Here is a 19051-nt window from a genome sequence, read left to right as displayed (position 1 = left end):
TTAAGGGATTCATCAGTTTTCTTTTTTTTTTCACATTTGCTAATGTTAGTTTTTTTTTTAAAACATGTGTTTTTAAAACTTTGGGTTACAAATTTTCTCCCTTCCCACCCACCCTCATTGAAAAGGCAAGCATCTCGATACAGGTTACAGATGTGTAGTCATGCAAAACACTTCCATAGTAGTCCTGTTGTGAAAAACTAAGCATATTTCCCTTCATCCTATCCTACCCCCCATTTATTCTATTCTCTCTTTTGATCCTGTCCCTCCTCAAAAGTGTTTGCTTCTGATTATCCCCTCTCCCAATCTGCCCTCCTTTCTATCATCTCCCTACTCTCTTGTCCCCTTCCCCCGCTATTCTCCTGTAGGGTAAGACAGATTTTCATACCCAATTGAGTGTGTATGTTCTTCCCTCCTTAAGCCAAATCCTATGAGAATAAGATTCACTCATTCCCTTTCACCTTCCCCCGTTTCCCTTCCACTGTAAGAGCCTTTTCTTATCTGTTTCATGTGAGATAATTTACCTTATTCTACTTTTCCCTTTCTCCTTCTCCCAGTATAATCCTCTCTCATCCCTTAATTTTATTTTCCAGGTATTACCCCTTCATCTTCAACTCACCCTGTGCCCCCTATCTATCTATCTATACATATATACAATTTTTTTCCCTCCCACTACCCTAATACTGAAAAAGGACTCATGAGTTACAAATATCATCTTTCCCTGCAGGAATGTAAACAGTTCAACCTTAAAATAAGTTTCTTATGATTTCTCTTTCCTGTTTACCTCCTCCATGTTTCACTTGAGTCTTGTATTTGAAAGTCAAATTTTATATTCAGCTCTGGTCTTTTTCTCAGGAATGCCTTAAAGTCCCCTATTTCATTGAATGACCATTTTTTACCCTGAAGGATTATGCTCAGTTTTGCTAGGTTGGAACAAACATTCTAGAAGTCACAGTGGAAGGCCTGGGTGGAGTTAGGATGAAACTTTTGGGTAGGAGGATTGAGTGGGATGAAAATGAGGAATTGGGTGGTAGGGGGAATGGAGTGGAGTTTGGATGATGAGACACAGGAGTGCAAAGTCTCTAGGATGTCAAAGGTATATACTAAATAATCTTGATTCCAGAGGATTGATAATAATGGACTGTGGATATAACATAGTAGAATACACATGCTGACAGACATGATCAATAACTTTTAATTAATCAGTTTCCCTGGTTAAAAGCAAAGGTTCAATGTATATGGGAAATGGCATAGGAAGGAGGGTATTAGGAATCTACTGTGATACACATTGTTTTTTAAAAAGATATCAGTCACATACTAAAAAAGCAAGAAACATAAATCAGAAGTGAGTTGAGTATTTGACACATAAAGACATTAAAGAAAGAAATATTACAAAGTTAAACAATTACAGATAGCAAGACAATACTAAGACATTAAATTAGCATTTACACGGTTCTAAGGCTTCTTCAAAATTCTCACCTTGTTTAAGTTTAATTGATAGATCAAAAAGACCATTTATGGGCTAATTTCAAAGGAGATCTAAGGAAGTGGAGGAGGGAGGGAAAGGACAAGAATTTAACTAGTTCTTGAAGCAGAAACCATGTTTTTTATTACTGAAATAACTGTGTTAAAAGTGGAAATGCACAGAGAAAAATCTATTGGGCACGTACTCGAGGAATGAGGGTTAGAGAGAGGAGTATTCTTTCCAGGCCTAGGAGCCATGTCTTTTCGTTCCTGGGAGCAAAGGGAGAGCTGGGAGCTGAGAAATAAGATTGGGGATCAGGAATCAGCTCTCTTAAGTGGAAAGAGAAAACTGTTTTGACATGGAGGTGGGACTCCACAAGTGATTCTATCACAGGAGAGTGGGTTCATAGCTAACATTTCTATAACGCTTTAAAGGTTTGCAAAGAGCTTTATATTTAGTTCTACAAATATAGATATTTTCCCCATCCTGCTGAATTCATTTTGCACTTATTTGACTGCAGTCATTTTACACTTCTTTCCTTTTTCTTCTCCCCCAATGCAGTCTTCTTTCTCAATCTTTTCAGTTTTTTCTTAAGATCATCAAGACATAACAAAAGCTCTCACCTTGCTGATCAGTCATTTTCAGTGATGTCTGACTCTTTGTGACTCCATTTGGGGTTTTCTTGGCAGAGCTACTGGAGTGGTTTGCCTTTCCAGTTCATGTTATAGATGAGGAAACAGGGTTAAGTGACGGCCCAGGCCACATGGCCACTCAGTGTCTGAAACCAGATTTGAACTCAGGAAGATGAGTCTTCCTGACTCCTGGTCTGGTACTCTATCCATTGTGCCACCTAGCTGGCCTACTTATAGTCTAATTAAACTCCCTCTACTATTCCCAATGATGTCAGGGTTCAGAAGGGACATGTGTATCATCTGGGTGGCATAAAGAATAGAATCTGGGTTTGAAGTCAGGAAAACTTGAATTCTAATCCCATCACAGAAATGTATTACTACCTATGTGACTCTGAGCAAGTAACCTGTTTAGTTTTTTATCACTGTTCATTCATGTTTACATTTTTAAGTTTCTCTTTACTCCTGTGTTTCACATGAGCATATCTGAGGGCAGCAGGGAAGGAGCCAGTAGATCAGGGGAGAATGAAGATAAGAGAAAAATAGTAGGCGCAATTTGCTAAAGAAATTGGTAGGGGATAGCATCAAGGCTGCCTGCAGAGGAGTTTGCCTTGGTAAGGAGAAGAGCTACATCTTCATCCTAGACTGGAGTGAAGAAGACTTTGGAAGAAGATATCTGGGAACAACTAGGTAGCACAGTGGATAGAGCACTGACCCTGGAGTCAGGAGGACCTGAGTTCAAATCTGGCCTCAGACACATGACACTCACTAGTGTGTGACTCTGGGCAAGTCACTTAATCCCAATTGCCTCACCAAAACAAAACAAAACAAAACAAAACTAACAAACAAACAAACCAAAAAAACCAATAGGGGCAACTAGGTGGTGCAGCAGGTAGAGCACCAGTCCTCTAGTCAGGAGGACCTGAGTTCAAATCCGGCCTCAGACACATAACACTCACAGGTTGTGTGACTCCGGGCAAGTCACTTAACCCCAAATGCCTCACCAAAAAACAAACAAACAAAAAAAAAAGAAAAGAAAAGAAAAGAAGATATCTAAATAATGTGAGATGAAGAGGAAGAGAGAAGGGAAAGATTTCAATGAATGGTCTAAATTTTTTTCCATGAAATTCTTAGCTGAGAAGGTGTGAGGAGATAGAATGGGAGGCATGAAAAGAAATGAAGTTTCAAAAAGTCACTCAGTATAATGGGATAGTGAATCAATCACAGATGAACAGAATGTTTACCTTGCTTCAAAGAATGCACAGTCTATATTACACTGTCTATGTTTTATAATGTGTTGGTATGACAGTCCATGTGTATAATTTGTAAATAAACATATTATATTAATTATTATATGCCAATATAATCATATTATCATATAAATACATTATAATTATTAATTAATATGCAACAATTAATTAATACATATTAGGAAAGAATTAATTTTCATGATAGGTCTTTATTTTGGTGACCACAGCTTTAGAGGTCTAACAGTAATTTGTTAAAATAAAATGAATGAGGAAGATAAGTAAATCTGAATAATTTCGATGATGATAATGAAATGATAATTTCGATGATGATAATGAAAATAATATAATAAATGGTAAATTTTGAAATTTTCCCTTTAGTAAGCTGTCATATTTGCTTTTTTCCTTCTTTTTCAAAAGTGTAGGGAGTGAGAGGAAAAGTGACCAATTTCTAAACATCAATAACGGCCATGGTAAGTTCATTTTTACTATATATGTAAAATAGTCTAACGAATAAAACTACTTGTACACACTATAAAACTCTTTAGAAATTAGATAATATTTTTAAAGTGCTTAAAATAGTGCCTGGCTAGGCTATATAATGTAGATGCTATATAAATACTAGCTATTATTATATTGAGGCAGCTGATGGCACAGTGGATAGTGATGAGCCTAGAGTCAGGAAGACCTGAGTTCAACTCTGGCCTCAGACATTTCGAAGCTGTGTGACCCTGGGCAAGTCACTTAATTTCTGCCTGCCTAAAAATGGGGATAATAATAGCTCCTATCATCCAGGATTGTTGTGAGGATCAAATGAGACAATGACTGCAAAGTATTTACACACCATCTGGCATATAGTAAGCACTACATAAATGTTAGCTATTATCATTATTAAAACTTGGCATCAGACATTTATTAGTTGTGTGACCCTGGGCAAGGGTCACTTTGTCTCAATTTCCTCAACTGTAAAATGGAGATAATTATAGTACCTCCCTCACAGAAGTGCTGTAAGCATCAAATGGGATACTATTTATAAATAGCCCTGTGCTATAAGAATCAAATGGGATAATATTTATAAACAGCTCTTAGTATAGTGCCTGGAACACAGTAGGCACTGTATAAACGCTCATTCCCTTACATTTAGAGAGAACTGCAATTTGGAGACTGCAATGCAATTAGGTATGGTTATGAATGGGAGAAGTCAGCACAACATTTTGTGTGTGTGTGTGTGTGTGTGTGTGTGTGTGTGTGTATAAAAAGTTACTGAATAATCTTGTACCAGGTGTACTAAGTAAAATATATAACCATTCGATATTTATTCCACATTTATTCTAGGTAATACATAAAAATGGCAATATAATTAAGGACCACCAAATGCTGGAGCTAGAACAGACAAGGTCATCTTATCCAACTTCCAAACCATTAAACTGAAATGAAAATTTCACCTTCACATTCATAATGGAGGAAAAGAAAACTGGACTTACTCCATATGTAACATGTCTGAGGAACACATATTTAAAAGACTTCAGAAGAAAGAGGGTAAATATATAGATAGAATTCAAGTAAAGCAAAGTAGAGCTAAGTGAAGTGAAGCAAGTAAAATTATACTAGGGAGATAAACTCAGGAATGATGGGAAGCCCTTGATGAAATTCTGAAGGCCTAAAGAAGCAATTCTGATAAGGAAGAAAAGGGTAAATTGCCTAATATGACTGCACAGGAAATTCATTGACAAACTTAGTTTTTTAAGTAAAGCATGTACAGAAGATAAAGCAAGTAAAGAAACTAAATATAAAAGCTTATCAAAGTTCGATAAAAATTATGTTAACTGCTAAAGTTCAGAACGAGCAAAGGCTAGTGACAAATGCTAATTATAACAAAAAGTGTTGTTGTCTTTAAAGCTATAAATACTATGTGAGTACTAGAAAAATCTCAATAAAATCCTGCTGACATCTCTTCAGAGAGTGAAATTCTGTCATTCTTATTCAGAATAAGAAGTGAAAAGAAGCTACACTCCATATCTCTCTTCATAGAATATATGTATATATTTATATATGTGTACATATATATTATATATGTATGTATATATAAAAACAAACATATATAGAACTGTACAGAATAATAAATACAAAGACTTAATGTTGGTAAAACAGACTTTTTTTCTTCCTTCAGAAAGGGGTCACTCTCAACATTTAATGTGAAAGTAAACATTAAGCTATTTTTACAATAATCTTTATCCATTGAAATACCTCAGTTAGTTGCAGTTAGTATAACATATTTTAAAAAATCAGAATACCTGTTCAATTTCTTTGGTCTTTGATGCTATTGCTTTTGAGCGACTGGTTACCTGGTTATCTTCAAACAGTTCAATACTATCTGCGGCATTTGTCTCAGGTTCTTCTGGTTGGTCATTGTATAATGGAGCTGAAGACCCAGCCTTTAAAAAGAATAAAACTGACATTAAATTATTTTTTAAACAATGTAAAGGATAATTTTGATTACATGAAATTAAAAAGGTTTTGCCCAAGCAAAACCAAAGCAGCCAAAATTAAAAGGAAAGCAGGAAAGTGGAAAGAAATTTTTTTTTACAAGTTTCTCTGATAAAGGCTTCACTTATCAAATATGTAGGGAATGAAGGCAAATTTACAAAAATAAGAGCCATTTCCAAACTGACAAATTGGTCAAAGGATATGAGCTACAGTTTTCAGAAGACGAAATCAAAGCTGTCACAAGAAATGTGCTCTAAATCACTACAGATTAGAGAAATGCAAATTAATACAATTCTTAGGTATCACCTCATACCTATCAGATTGGCTATCATGACAGAAAAGGAAAATTAAGAAAACTGAAGAAGATGTGGCAAAATTGGAACACTAATGCATTGCTGGTAGAGTTGTGAACTGATCCAACCATTCTGGAGAGCAATTTGAAACTCTACACAAAGGGCTATAAAACATACCCTTTGACCCACCGATACCGCTTTTAGGTCTGTATCCCAAAGAGATCATACAAACAGAAAAAGGACCCACATGTACAAAAATATTTATAGTAGCTCTTTTTGTGGTGGCAAATGAATTAAAAATTGAAAGGATGCCCATCAACTGGGGAATAGCTGAACAAGCTGTGGCATATGATTGTAATACAGTAATAATGTGACTTGAGAAATAAAGAAGGGTTTGTTTCAGAAAAAGTTGGGAAGACTTATATGAACTTATACAAAGTGAATTGAGCAGAACCAAAAACGATCAACTATGAAAGGCATAGCTACTCTGATCAAAACAGTGATTCAAGTCAAGTCCAAAGGACCTATGCTGATAAATGTTATCTACCTCCGGAGAGAAAACTGATGATCTCTGAGTACAGATTGAAGCACACTCTTTTGACTTTCTTTATTTTTCTTGTATTTGTGTGTGTGGTCTTTTTTTTTTTAAATAACACAGCTAATATGGAAATATGTTTTTCATGACTTCATATGTATAATTGTATTGCTTGCCTTCTCAATAGGTAAGGGACAGGCAGAAGAGAATTTGGAGTTCAAAATTATAAAAGATGAATGTTAAAATTTTTTTTAAAATGTAATTGGGAAATACTTAACAAAATAAAGAAAATGTAATAAGAATAAATAAATTACGTAAAGGATGTTTCATATAGTTGTTTCTAGGATACAACTGGCAAAAGAAATTATATTAAGGAAAAAGATAATTCTTAATCATTTTAGTGTCTTTAATTCTTTTGATTTCACTATGCATGATAAGAATATATAAAGGAAATATGGAAGAAAGGTATCTTTCTTAATAGTGGGTGAGATGAAGCTTCTAGGCTAATTTATTCAACATACTTGATTGTGATCAAACCAGAATATCTGTCATCTCTTCCAGGAATAGTCTTTAAAGAATCTACTGTCTGCAGTGGGATACAGAGGAGTGGTGTAAGAAAAATCAGAAAAGAAATAGGGAATTAAGAATTCACAATTTATTATAAGGGGTAGGTTTTATTTGATTTCTGAATCTGCTCTCTGAATCTTAATTTCTGCTACTTCGGGTTACAGATTTTTTAAAGAACAAAGGAGGAAACCTGAAAAAGGAAGTAGTAACTTTCAAGGTGATATAAATAGCTCATTTCAAACAATCAGCTATGGCTTTATTTTTGATAGCTCATTTTAAGCAATAAACTAGTTTTATTTTTGGTCACAGTATCTAGAAACACACTTAATAGAGAACGGCAAAAATTTTTAAATAATATTTGTGTGGGTAAACTGTTCTAACTTCACATCACTGCCTTGCAAACAGTTCACCAAGAAGTATTACAAATGGAAAATTACATAAATGAAGCTAGCTTAATTTACAATGTATTATATTTTTGACCCAGCATTAGGATGGGAGGAGGGAAAAGAGAGGAAAGAACAAGAGACTAATTAAAATTCTGTGTAATAGTTAACTTTTAGTACTCATTTGCTAGACTATAGTAGACTACGGACTGTGGTGTAACGTGGCACAACAGAAAATGGAGAACGAAAGCTGAAAGAGTGAGGTTATACACAAGTGTGGTGCCACAGAAAACAAGAGGCTTATAAACAGTCGTGAGTACAAGTAAGCTATTCATAGTACTAGGGTTCATAAATGCAATGACATCAGGTGCAGGCTACTTTTGTTTCCAAATTCCATTTTCATCTCAACTGGGCCAGTGTTCAAATCTTGAAGTACTAGGAAGCCACAATACTCTCTTTTTTTCTTATCGCTCACCATTTTCTTTACTTATACAAAACACTGAACAATCACACCCTGGCTGGGGGAAAAAAAGTGGCTTAGGATTTAAACAAGTCCTTCTGTCCTGAAGCAGCAATTTTGAAAGGTTGGGACTAGTTGCTTTAGGCCCCAGAATCTCTAGATTTGGTGCCCTTACAGTTGTTGAATTTGGGAGGCTTGCAGTCAGTAGGCTTAGCAGCCGTGGAATCACTGGGCTTGGGAGCCTTGGAATAACTGGGCTTCATGACCTTGGGGTCAGATTTGGTGACTTTGTCTTCAGACTTGGCTGCCATGGGATTGATCTTGGTGACCCTGGTGTCAGATTTACTGAACTTGATGTCAGAGTTGGTGTCCTTGGGGTCACTGGTTCTGGCAACCTTAGAGTTGAGCTTCATGATGCTGAGGCCTATGGATTTGGTGCTAACCCTAGGGACGAGATGCTTGAGGCCATCTTGAGTATTAGAGCATGCTGGGCTCTGGCCTTGGGGATCTTAGGCCTGAGGAGCTTGGTCTTAGAAGCCTCTGCTCAAGCCTTGATGGCTTTGCTATTGTTGGTCTACATCTTCTTCAGCCCCTTCTTGTTATGTTTCGTGGCAAAGCATATATTTCTCAGAATCTTGGGATCAATCCCTTTCAGAGACTCATATATCTGTGACCTAGGTTTCTTGATGCCATTTCTGTCATTTTCATGACTGCTTATGAGTGGTATGCTTCTTAGACTTAGTCATCTTTATACGAACAGGCACTCCACAGACTGGAAGAGGCCAAGAGCAATAAAGAGAAAGAAGGGAAACCACATATTCTTTTTTTTTTTTTTGGCAAGGCAATGGGGTTAAGTGACTTGTCTAGGGTCACACAGCTAGTAAGTGTTATCTGTCTGAGGACAAATTTGAACTCGGGGCCTCTTGAATCCAGGGCTAGTGCTCTATCCACTGTGCCACCTAGCTGCCCCAAAACCATATATTCTTAAAGAAACTTCTGAAATCATTACATTTCCAGGCCTAATTACTAAAATATGAGATAGGTATTGGACCTATGATTTTACTGAAAAAGAAAACTCTCAGGAAAGGAAGTGAAAAAATTTCCTCTAGCAATGTTGGTTGTCACCCTCTGTGCATTAAAGGTTCAAGTGACTTGTGCACAGGCCATCCTGGCTTCAAGATCAGCTCTCTCTCTCCACTTCTCAATATTGTTTTTCATGGTTGGTAAACTACAGGAAATATTAAATCAAATAGGCCTCAGTTTTAGAAAAATTAAAAGAGAAGAAAAGTATTTAAATTGAAAATTGAAACACAACAGGAAAAAATGGCTTTTTAAAAAAGGTTAATGATTTTTAAAATGTTCACTAAAATAAATCTAAGTTTTTCTCTAGTCACACATCTCTTATTTGAACAGTCCACACATATATCTTTGAACTTTATCAACTCACTGACCCAAGAATCACGGAATTTCAAAGCTGGACAGGACCTCAGTCATCTAATCCAACACAATTTGACTAAGAACTTCCTTTATAATGCACTAAACTGGGGCAGCTAGGTGGTACAGTGGATAGAGCACTAGCCCTGAAGTCAGGAGGACCTGAATTCAAATCAGGCCTCAGACCAAACACTTAACACTTATTAGCTGTGTGACCCTGGACAAGTCACTTAACCCCAACTCCCTAAGAAAACAAATACACAAAAAAAGTAGTTACCCAGTCTCTGCTTTTAAATCTCAAATGAAGAACATGATAAGAAGAATATATTACCTCCAAATGCAGTTCACTTTTGGATAGCTCTAGTTTTTCTTTATATCGCACCTAAATTTGCCTCTTTGCAATTTTCATTCCATTACGCTCAATTCTACCCTCTATGGCAAAATAAAACAAGTGTAATGTCTTTTCCAGGTGAGGCCTTCAAATATTTAAAGACAACTATAATGCCCTCTAAGGTTTTCTCTTCTCCAGGCTAAATCCCTCATACCAGGACCCCAAACCACCTCCTCCTCATTTCTGTTTTACTTGGCTTTCCTTAACAGCCTCAGATTATTCTCGGTTTTATTGATCCTGACATAACTTTTCTGTTACCTGCTATTACTGTACATATCTTTTTAAAATCAAAGTTTGTCAATGTATTCCCTATGAATCCTTACTCATCTCTTTATTCTTCTTCAAGGCTAACTTCTATAGATTTTTGATCTATGGGATGCTACCTATTCTTCCGCTGATCCCTTTTAAATCTACTCTCCCCAAATCTAGGTTGTATGCTAGACAATGTACAAGATTTTTCTGTTCTATCAAAACTTTAAAGATAGAGGTATTAAAGATAGAAGGTAAGTACCCAAGATCTCTAGCAATACATTCCAGGAAACAGTTTGTTCCTATTAGTGAAAATAAGATCCAAAATAGAATGCCACTCCTTTGTTCCTCCGCTCACTGATAACTAAGACAAATCAATAAATTAAGTACTATGTGTTTGGCAGACAGCTCCAGGAGAAGTCTAGAACTACTGAAATACTTCATCACTACTATATCATATATCTAAGCTAGTACTGTGATCAACTCTTCTTTCTGTCTATGTTATCAGTAGGATGCTCAGAAAACAACATACACATGAGTGTGAAGGACTGCCAGGCTAAAGTGAGATTCTCAATAAAAGGTGGATTATGAAGGTTATGTTTACAGAGTGGTGATTAAGGTGACTTACTTTTAGATACAAAAAGGCTAAAAGTCTAAAGAAATGCTAGCAATACTGAGCAGTAGGCCAAACAATCCTCTCATCCCATTCTTTATTAAAACACATTTAGCCTCTTATTTTCAACTGGGAAAAGTAATCATATTCAAAGTCAGATTGAATTAAGCACACCTGCCTGGTGTAGAGTGGGTCTTTTTTGAAAAAGTTCAGTCTATCAGATAATTTTCAATTTTTTAAACCAATATCAATATTATATTCTGAAGGATATATTCCTGTTACTACTGAAATTACAGTAACAACACCACAACTGCATAATTATATAAGCAATGTTATTACTACTACTGATAGCTGAAATGTCATTAATAATTATCTTAAACCTTATTAAAAGAAAAACAAAAACAAAAAACATTTTCCACTAAAACTCCCTGATAAATATATTTGCCCCAAGGCATTTAAGTAATCCTGGGAAACTACCTAGCAATCCCAACCTAGAAGAAACTCATACTAATATTTACATTTTACTACTCCTTTTAAAATCTCAACATGAGTTTTAACCCTATCAATTTTTTTTTCTTCTGTTATGAACTCATGCTCTTTTAATGTATGATCTATCTTGATAGTAAAAGGCAGTGCAGCAAAAGCAAGAAAATGTTAGCTTTAGAGTCAGGATCACAGGAATTCAAGATCTGCCTCTAAAATATTCTAACTTCATGATCACAGGCAATGCATTATCCTAGTGCCCCAAGTAAATGTTAGACTGTACAACGCAGATGGGTTCAATGTTCTGCAATCACAGAGGGAGTTCCTTCACTTGGAGTTATCTACACAGATAAAATCACAGGTCTACATTAAAAGAAAAATCTTTCACCTTATTTTCTAAACACAAAGAGAATGAATACACACACGCACACACACAAAATACTAAAACTAGCCATCTATCTATAAAATATCTAAATATCTAAGAAATAATGAAATGGCAATTCCATTGCTTTTCTTCCAACAAATAATATATATTAAGACAACAAACTATCTCTCAACTATGGAGAAAGTAGACAGAGAAAGGTGGTTCTTACATCATAATCAGAAATTTCTGGTAAGTTATTCTCATCAGTCTTCTCTAATTTTTCTGCAGCCCACTTGTTTGCAGCCTCAGCAAGCTCCTTTTCAGTTAGCCTGCTAGGTTTATCCAAGACCTAATAAAAAAAAATTCTATTAAAATTCAAAAAGACTTTTTAATATTAAAATAAAAATAAAAAGTATACCTCCCTTAAGGCAGAAACAATTTATGAAATGAAATGCTTTTATGTAGTGAAAAGAGCTTGGGTCTTAGACCTGAGAGCTAATTCAAGTTAGTCAAGCCACTTTGCTTCTTCCTGTTTGCTTCCTCATCAGTAAAATGAGTATTGATGATTAAAACTATTTACTTCATATAATTTTTATGAGGAAAACATTTTGTAAACTTGAAAACAATATATAAATAGATTATGATGACAATGAGGATAAATTTCCACATGAGTGTTCTGTACCTAAAAATTAATAGGCATTTAATAAATTACCAAAATTTTAACGAGTAATTCTTTCCTTTAAAAACAGCTACCATAAGACAAAGGGTCTTACCCCAATAGATAAATGGTCAAAAGATATGAATCAGTAGAATTGTTCTAGAATTATCAGAATTCTCAAATGGAAACAGAATATATCCCAAAAGATTAAGAACATGCTTCACTGGCCTGTAAACTCACCTGATTTAAATGCCATTAAAAATCTATGGACAACAACCAAAACAACCTGGAACTGCAAATGGTAAGTTCTTAATTAATTCTGGTTAATTTACATCATTCAATTGATCATTTATTTTTTAATCTAAAGAAGCAAAACAAACCTTTGATGAGGGAGCTGCTGTGGAACTGGAGGGAGAAGTATCTCTTGATGTTTTCAAAGACTGGACAGAAGGTCTCTCTTTACCTTTAAAAAAATTTTTTAAGGGATTAGTGGAAATATACTTTTAAAATGTTACGGTTACTATAAAAAAAAAATTTCATCTTTTTCCACAGCATTTTCTGATTTTTCAAGAAGGAATCTCAAATTCCTTAAGGTAAAAGTAAGGGTTTACACAGTTTATTAAGGTACTCAAATCATGCTGATAATATCAAGGATTGTTGACCTTGCCAAGCACTAGGTATGATTCAAAGGTCTGAAGAAACTAGAAGTACAAGACACATGCCTGTCATTTCCACTAGCTGTTACCCAACAGGCAACCATAAGAGTCAGCAAGGGAGAAACAGCAGAATAAGAGCTGCAGTAGTCATGAGTGCTTCCCACATGTAGGTGAGTCACATATAAAAATGCCTACTTTTAAAATAGGCATTCATAATGCAGCAGCAAAAATACCAAAGGCAATGACTGCAGTGACCACAACTAACTATTAGTTAAGCGTCAGTATTGCTAAAAAAAAAAAAAAAAAAAAAAAAGATAATAGTATAATTTAATAATGGTGCCAAATGTTTACATAATAAAGCAAAATACAAATTAGTAAAACACAACTCAAAACAATTTAATTGTGTTTGTTGAAACCAGTGAGCCTTAACTCTAGTTACTTGAGCACAAAATGTGTAATGTTATTTGAACACTTCAGCAAAACACATTTTAAAATTTCAGCAAAACATTTTAAAAACAATGTAATTATCATAGTAGGTTATATACAACAAAGTGCTTAAATGAATGCAACCTGTAAAATGAATGGTAAACTTGAGTAATTAGTAATGATAAAACCTTCTTAAATTCATACTAAAGTCAAATGAATTAATGCATATTAAGTGCTTTGCAATCTTAAATAAGTCTGTAAATGTCAACTATTATTATAATAATTATATTATGTTTTATAAATAAAGAATAAATCCCTTAGTGCAATTGTATGAGCAAAAATCAGAATGAACCAAAACAACTATTTGGCTAGTGATGAAAAGAAAGGGCTAAATCATGGTGGTTGTGGGCAGTAGTGGATAAGACAAACTCAGACAAAGCCAAGTAAACTAAAAGTCCAAATAACAGATGATTATATTCCTAGAAATTACATGTTAGCTAAAGATGAAGACAGAGAGCAGTATGTCAGAAAAGGGAAAGCAATAGGGCACTGTAAATCATAGAGAAGCTGAAGGCCCAGAATGGCCCACAGGACAAAGCTTGGTAATCATTAGAGTTGGAGATCATTCAGAAGCTGAAAGTCAACATAGGGCAGTACTAAAGTTAGCAGTAAGTAAATAGATAAAATCAGAAACATGAATGATACTGAGGCAAAATCTACTGCAGACAAGAAACTTCTTCTCCTACCACTTCTGACATAGCAGGAATAAGGAAAGAATGACTGACTTGCAAGAACAAACTCAGCCCTGAACCTTAAGTACAAAGGCTACTATGATGTTCTCTGTATAGACAACAATGAGCTCTGTTCTATTCTTAGCAACTCCCGACAATCTCTCTCTACAATATCCAATTTTAATAATCCAATAATTTATAAGAGGCACAAATAAGAGGCACCCAACTACATATGGCACTACCTTAAGCTCTGAATAAAACAAAATGAACAAGCACAGATTTTGCCCTTTAGGAATTTACAATATAAGAGAAATAACAATGTAAGTAGACATAATTGACATACAGGCAATTATGTAATAATGTAAATCCTCATTCCTCCTCCAAACACTCAATTTAAGTTTTATGAAATGATTTTGTATTCTTTTCAGTCAATAAATCTCTTCATAGGGGTTTGGAGTCAGAAAGAGTAGGGGAAAGATATGATAGCAATGAGGGATAAAGTTCAATCCCCAAATGGATCAGTGAAACTAATTTTACATGGAGTAATTGTTCCACAGACTGCTGCACTTTGTTACACCACCAAAGAACTACATTTCTCTGTATAAAGAGGACAGTAGACCTCTTTTGATACAGCAAAATATAAATCCTAATTTTACTCTCAGGTATTATGATGAATCTTTACTCCAGTTAGTTAATTTATTTTATTTTATTTTTTTGTTTTTTTAGGCAATTGGGGTTAAGTGACTTGCCCAGAGTCACACAGCTAGTAAGTGTCAAGTGTTTGGTCTGAGGCTGGATTAGAACTCAGGTCCTCCTGACTTCAGAGCCGGTGCCCTATCCACTGCGCCACCTAGCTGCCCCTTAGTTAATTTATTTAAATAAGTTTAAAGCTTCTATTTTCAACTGCTCTCATATTATGATAAACGTTAATTTGTTCTGCTCCTAATCCATGTAAAGTATAAAATTGTTCCTGAAATAGCCAGTATGACCAATGATTCTTGTTTTTTAGGCATAGTTATATACTATTTTTTTTTTCAAAAAGATTTTCTGCAGTGAATATCCGCGGCAATAAGGTAATCTAATAAAAGACACTGAGCAAAAATTATTCATCTTGGGGGGAGGAAGCTGGAGACAGAATAGAGACAATGGGAAAAGCATACGAGTAGGAAAAATGAGAAAGGATGAAATCCTCTGGCTTAAGTGCTGTTCATTTTTATCTGCTCGCGATTCTTCTAATATAGCTATAATCTTCCCACTTCTCTATCCAAGAACAGGTAGGGAAAAGACTAGAACCATAAAGATTTAAGTGGATCTCTTCCCCAACTTCTAACCTTCACTTCACCCTATCCCTCAACCAATTATACCAACTAGGTGGGCAGACAGGCAGACAGAAAGGCCCTGTGATTTCATTGTTGTAGGAGCTCCTGCTGAGGAAACTGCCTCTAGCCAATAGAAATGGACAAACATACTATAATTTATTATTTTGGAAATCTATTTCAGGTACTGAGAGGTTAAATGACTTAACTAGGGCCACATAGCCAGAATATGTCAGAAGCAGGAACTGAACTCAAGTCATCTTGAATCCAAGTCTTGCTCTCTATCTACTATACCATACTGATATGTGTATGTATGTGCAAATATGCATATATACATGTGTGTGTGTATACTTACATGTGATTGTACATGTATTTTCAAGCTTTAGTTCTGATCTTTCCATTGTGCAGGCAAAAGATAGAATGTACCAAATGCCCTACCCCTTACCCTCCCCACAACAACTAGCATGTCCCTCCCATGCCAATCCCAAATGAGAATTCAGCTTTAACACTTACCTCTTCCTGGCTCTCCTTCATTTTGCTGTTTGTAGCAGGCACCAGCACGCACGGACTCTGGAGAAAGGTGGGCAGGTAGGAGTTAACACCAGCACCTCTCTGTGCTCTCAGAAAAGGCAAATAAGCCCAAGACAAGCAGCAAGGATCAAAGTAACAAGAATTTTACAGCATATATGGTTGCAGGTGACTGCCCTCACGTCCCCCCAAATACTCAACGTTGAACTGATTATATAAGCTATAATCAACCACGGACATGAGGAAATGCTTCAGTCCAAAACCAGCAACAAGCCAGAGTCTACTACAATACAGAATGGTGCATCATGGTGGTGGCACAAATAACTATAGAGGATAACTACTGCCAGGTAAGAAATATATCTTTCCCAAAAGTGAAGACAGAAGGTAATCAATAACGAATATAACAGGGTAAAGCACTTCTTTGAGATCAAGGACTATGTCTCAGTCATATTTGTAAACTTCATAGTACTTGGTATATCTTAACACAGTAGGCTCTCAATAAATGTATAGCGAATGAATGAATGAAAGAGTGAATGGATAAATGAATACTTTCAAGTACTGATACTACATAAATTGTCTTGGGGATATTTCTAGCCACTTATCCTGTTGGTGCCTCACACCTATCTAACATTTGTCTCTAAACTCAGGCCTCTTTCCACATGCTTATTTCTGGTGGTACTTCCAATGCATTGATTATATTCACAACTTATCTAGGCTCAAAACCTTGGAATCATCTGATTCTTTCCTCTTTTTTCACCTTTTCATTCAAATCAATTGATTCTGTCATCTCTACCTTTATAATCTCTCTCAAAGCTGTCCCCTCTTCTCTATTCACATTGCTATATCCAGTTTAAGTACTTATATCACTTCTAGCCTAGACTGCCCTCCCACCAGAAGGCCTTTTCTCTAATTCATCTCCTCTCCAAACTATCCTACACAAAGATGCCCAAATAATCTTCCTGATTCTTGTTGCTCTTGGTTGATTCTTGGTTCATGTTGCTCCCTTGTTGAAAAAAACATTCAATGGTCAATACAATAAATTACTAATTCTTTAGCCAGTTATTTAAGATCATCCACAATCTGACTTCAATATATTTTTCCTACTCTGTTTCATATTACTCCCCTTCACACATTCTAAATTCAATTTGACTCAATTAAAAAAAAAAAAGTACATCACCTGTGTCAGAAACTATGCTGGCCCTGAGAATGAAAATATAAAAGTGAAATGCACCCTGACCTCAAGAAGTCTGCATTCTACTAAAGGGATATGATATTTACAGGTCAGTAAATCAAGAATATATACAAAATAGACTGAGGTTGAGGGGATGGTTCATATTAACAACTGAGGAGATCAGGAGGAGTCTCTTAAAAGAGATTCACTTAATATGGGCCTTGGAGGAAGCTTGGTATTCGAAGAAGTAAAACTGATCTTGTCTGTCTGTAAATCGTTGTTTGAATGTCAGCCCCTCCAATAGATTGTGAACTCTTTGAGGTGGGTCTGTTTTTGCCTTTCTTTGTACACCCAGCACTTAGCACAGTTAGTGACCCCAACAGGCACTTAATAAATGTTTGTTGCCCTCACTTGTTGAAGAGCATGTCCCTTGGTTTCCAGTTGTTTGCCACTGCAAAAAAAGCTGCTACAAAATATGTTTGTATATATATGACCTCTTCCTCTTCTTTTGATTTCTTGGAGGTATAAGCCTAGAAGTGGTATTACTAGGTCAAAGGGTACGCTTAATTTAGTATCTTTTTGTGCACAGTTCCAAACTGCTTTTATGAATGGCTGGACCAATTTACAGCTGCACCAACAACTCATCAGTTAAGTCAACAAGCATTTATTAAGCACAATAAATGCTAAGCTTAACAAAGAAAGGCAACAACAATCCTAATAATCAAAGAGCACACATTCTTTTGCAAACAACTATGTATGTACAAGACATAAACAGGTAATTTCAAAGGAAAGGCATTGAGAGGATCTGGGAAAGGCCTTTTACAGAAGGTGAGGTTTGAGCAGAGAAGAAAGAACACTCTGGGGGTTGGCAGGCAGCCAATGAAAAAGCATGGAGTCAGAAGATGGAGTATCAAATGTGAGCAAGAGCAACATAGCCTGTGTTACATCGATTTGCCTGTGTTCCACAGGCCCTCTATTAATTTGTCATTTTTGATTTTTGTCAGTTTTGCCCACCTGATAGATGAGTTAAAACCTCAGAGTTGCTTTAATACGCATTTCATTTTTCTTTTAATATGGCTATACCTAACTTGGATTTCTTCCCTTGAAACAGAGAGACAGAGAAATAGAAAAATAAGAATGAGGGTGGATGACAGATGAAAGAATAAGAATGAGGTGATAAGATCATATGGGTTGGTTTCCGCAAGAAGAACTACCTTTTACCAACTGCAATGCATTTTCATCTCTATATTCTTTGTTATTTCTGTCCATATTCTCCTAGAGATAATCCATTGAGAATCTATGCAACTGCTAGCTTTTTTTCTATTTCATGGGTAACACTCAAAATATGTGATAATCATTTTGTTGATATAACCTGTACCAGTTCTTTTCCTATTATACATGTGCTCAATAACATTGTCCTTTTCTTGACTTGCAACCTGAACTCCTTTGAGACTCTGTGTGTGATATACTATGACACAGAGCCATAAAACTTCATATGAAGTTTACTGAGATTTAAAAACGAAGATTCTGTTTCAGAAAAATGTTTCAGGTCACTAAAAGTACTGTGCATTTTCCTAAAATTAATTTGGCCCACTCACCTCACAGAGAGTTTAACAGACATATATGGATCAACTTTATGGGTTGTCCATTCAAATATACCATAAATAAACATTTTTCATCTAATTGAGTTTTCCTACATGCACAGAATCATATGATCATAGACTTAGAGCTGGAAAAGAACTTAAAAGGCCATCTAGTCAAACATGTTCGTTTTACAGATGAATAAATTAGGACAGAGACACAACATCAGCGATTGAGCCAAGATTAGAGGTAGTGAAAGGCAGGATTTTACTATCAGGTTCTCTGATTCCAAATTCAGTGCAATTTCCATTGTGTCAAATGGTAATTGGCTGGGATGGTTTCTAGGTTCTTTTGATTTCCTCATAATAAATGATTAACATACATTGA

The 19051-nt window shown here is 35.6% G+C and overlaps 1 protein-coding gene across 2 annotated transcripts in view; it reads right to left on the bottom strand.

The window, feature by feature from the left end:
* Positions 1-19051, bottom strand: part of PPHLN1 (periphilin 1) — a 167325-nt gene that overhangs the window by 53131 nt on the left and 95143 nt on the right. For both annotated transcript variants that reach the window (XM_027861041.1, XM_027861040.1), the window contains 4 exons: positions 15898-15954; positions 12636-12718; positions 11827-11946; positions 5633-5773 (listed from right to left, as the gene is read on the bottom strand). In XM_027861041.1, the coding sequence (XP_027716842.1) occupies positions 5633-5773; positions 11827-11946; positions 12636-12718; positions 15898-15954 (401 nt within the window). The remainder of the gene's footprint in view (positions 1-5632; positions 5774-11826; positions 11947-12635; positions 12719-15897; positions 15955-19051) is intronic.

The sequence above is a fragment of the Vombatus ursinus genome, unplaced genomic scaffold (assembly GCF_900497805.2).
Source record: "Vombatus ursinus unplaced genomic scaffold, bare-nosed wombat genome assembly UNPS02014403.1, whole genome shotgun sequence".
NCBI lineage: Eukaryota > Metazoa > Chordata > Mammalia > Diprotodontia > Vombatidae > Vombatus > Vombatus ursinus.
Note: the sequence above shows the minus strand (reverse complement) of the source record. Positions and strands in the feature narration are given on the sequence as shown.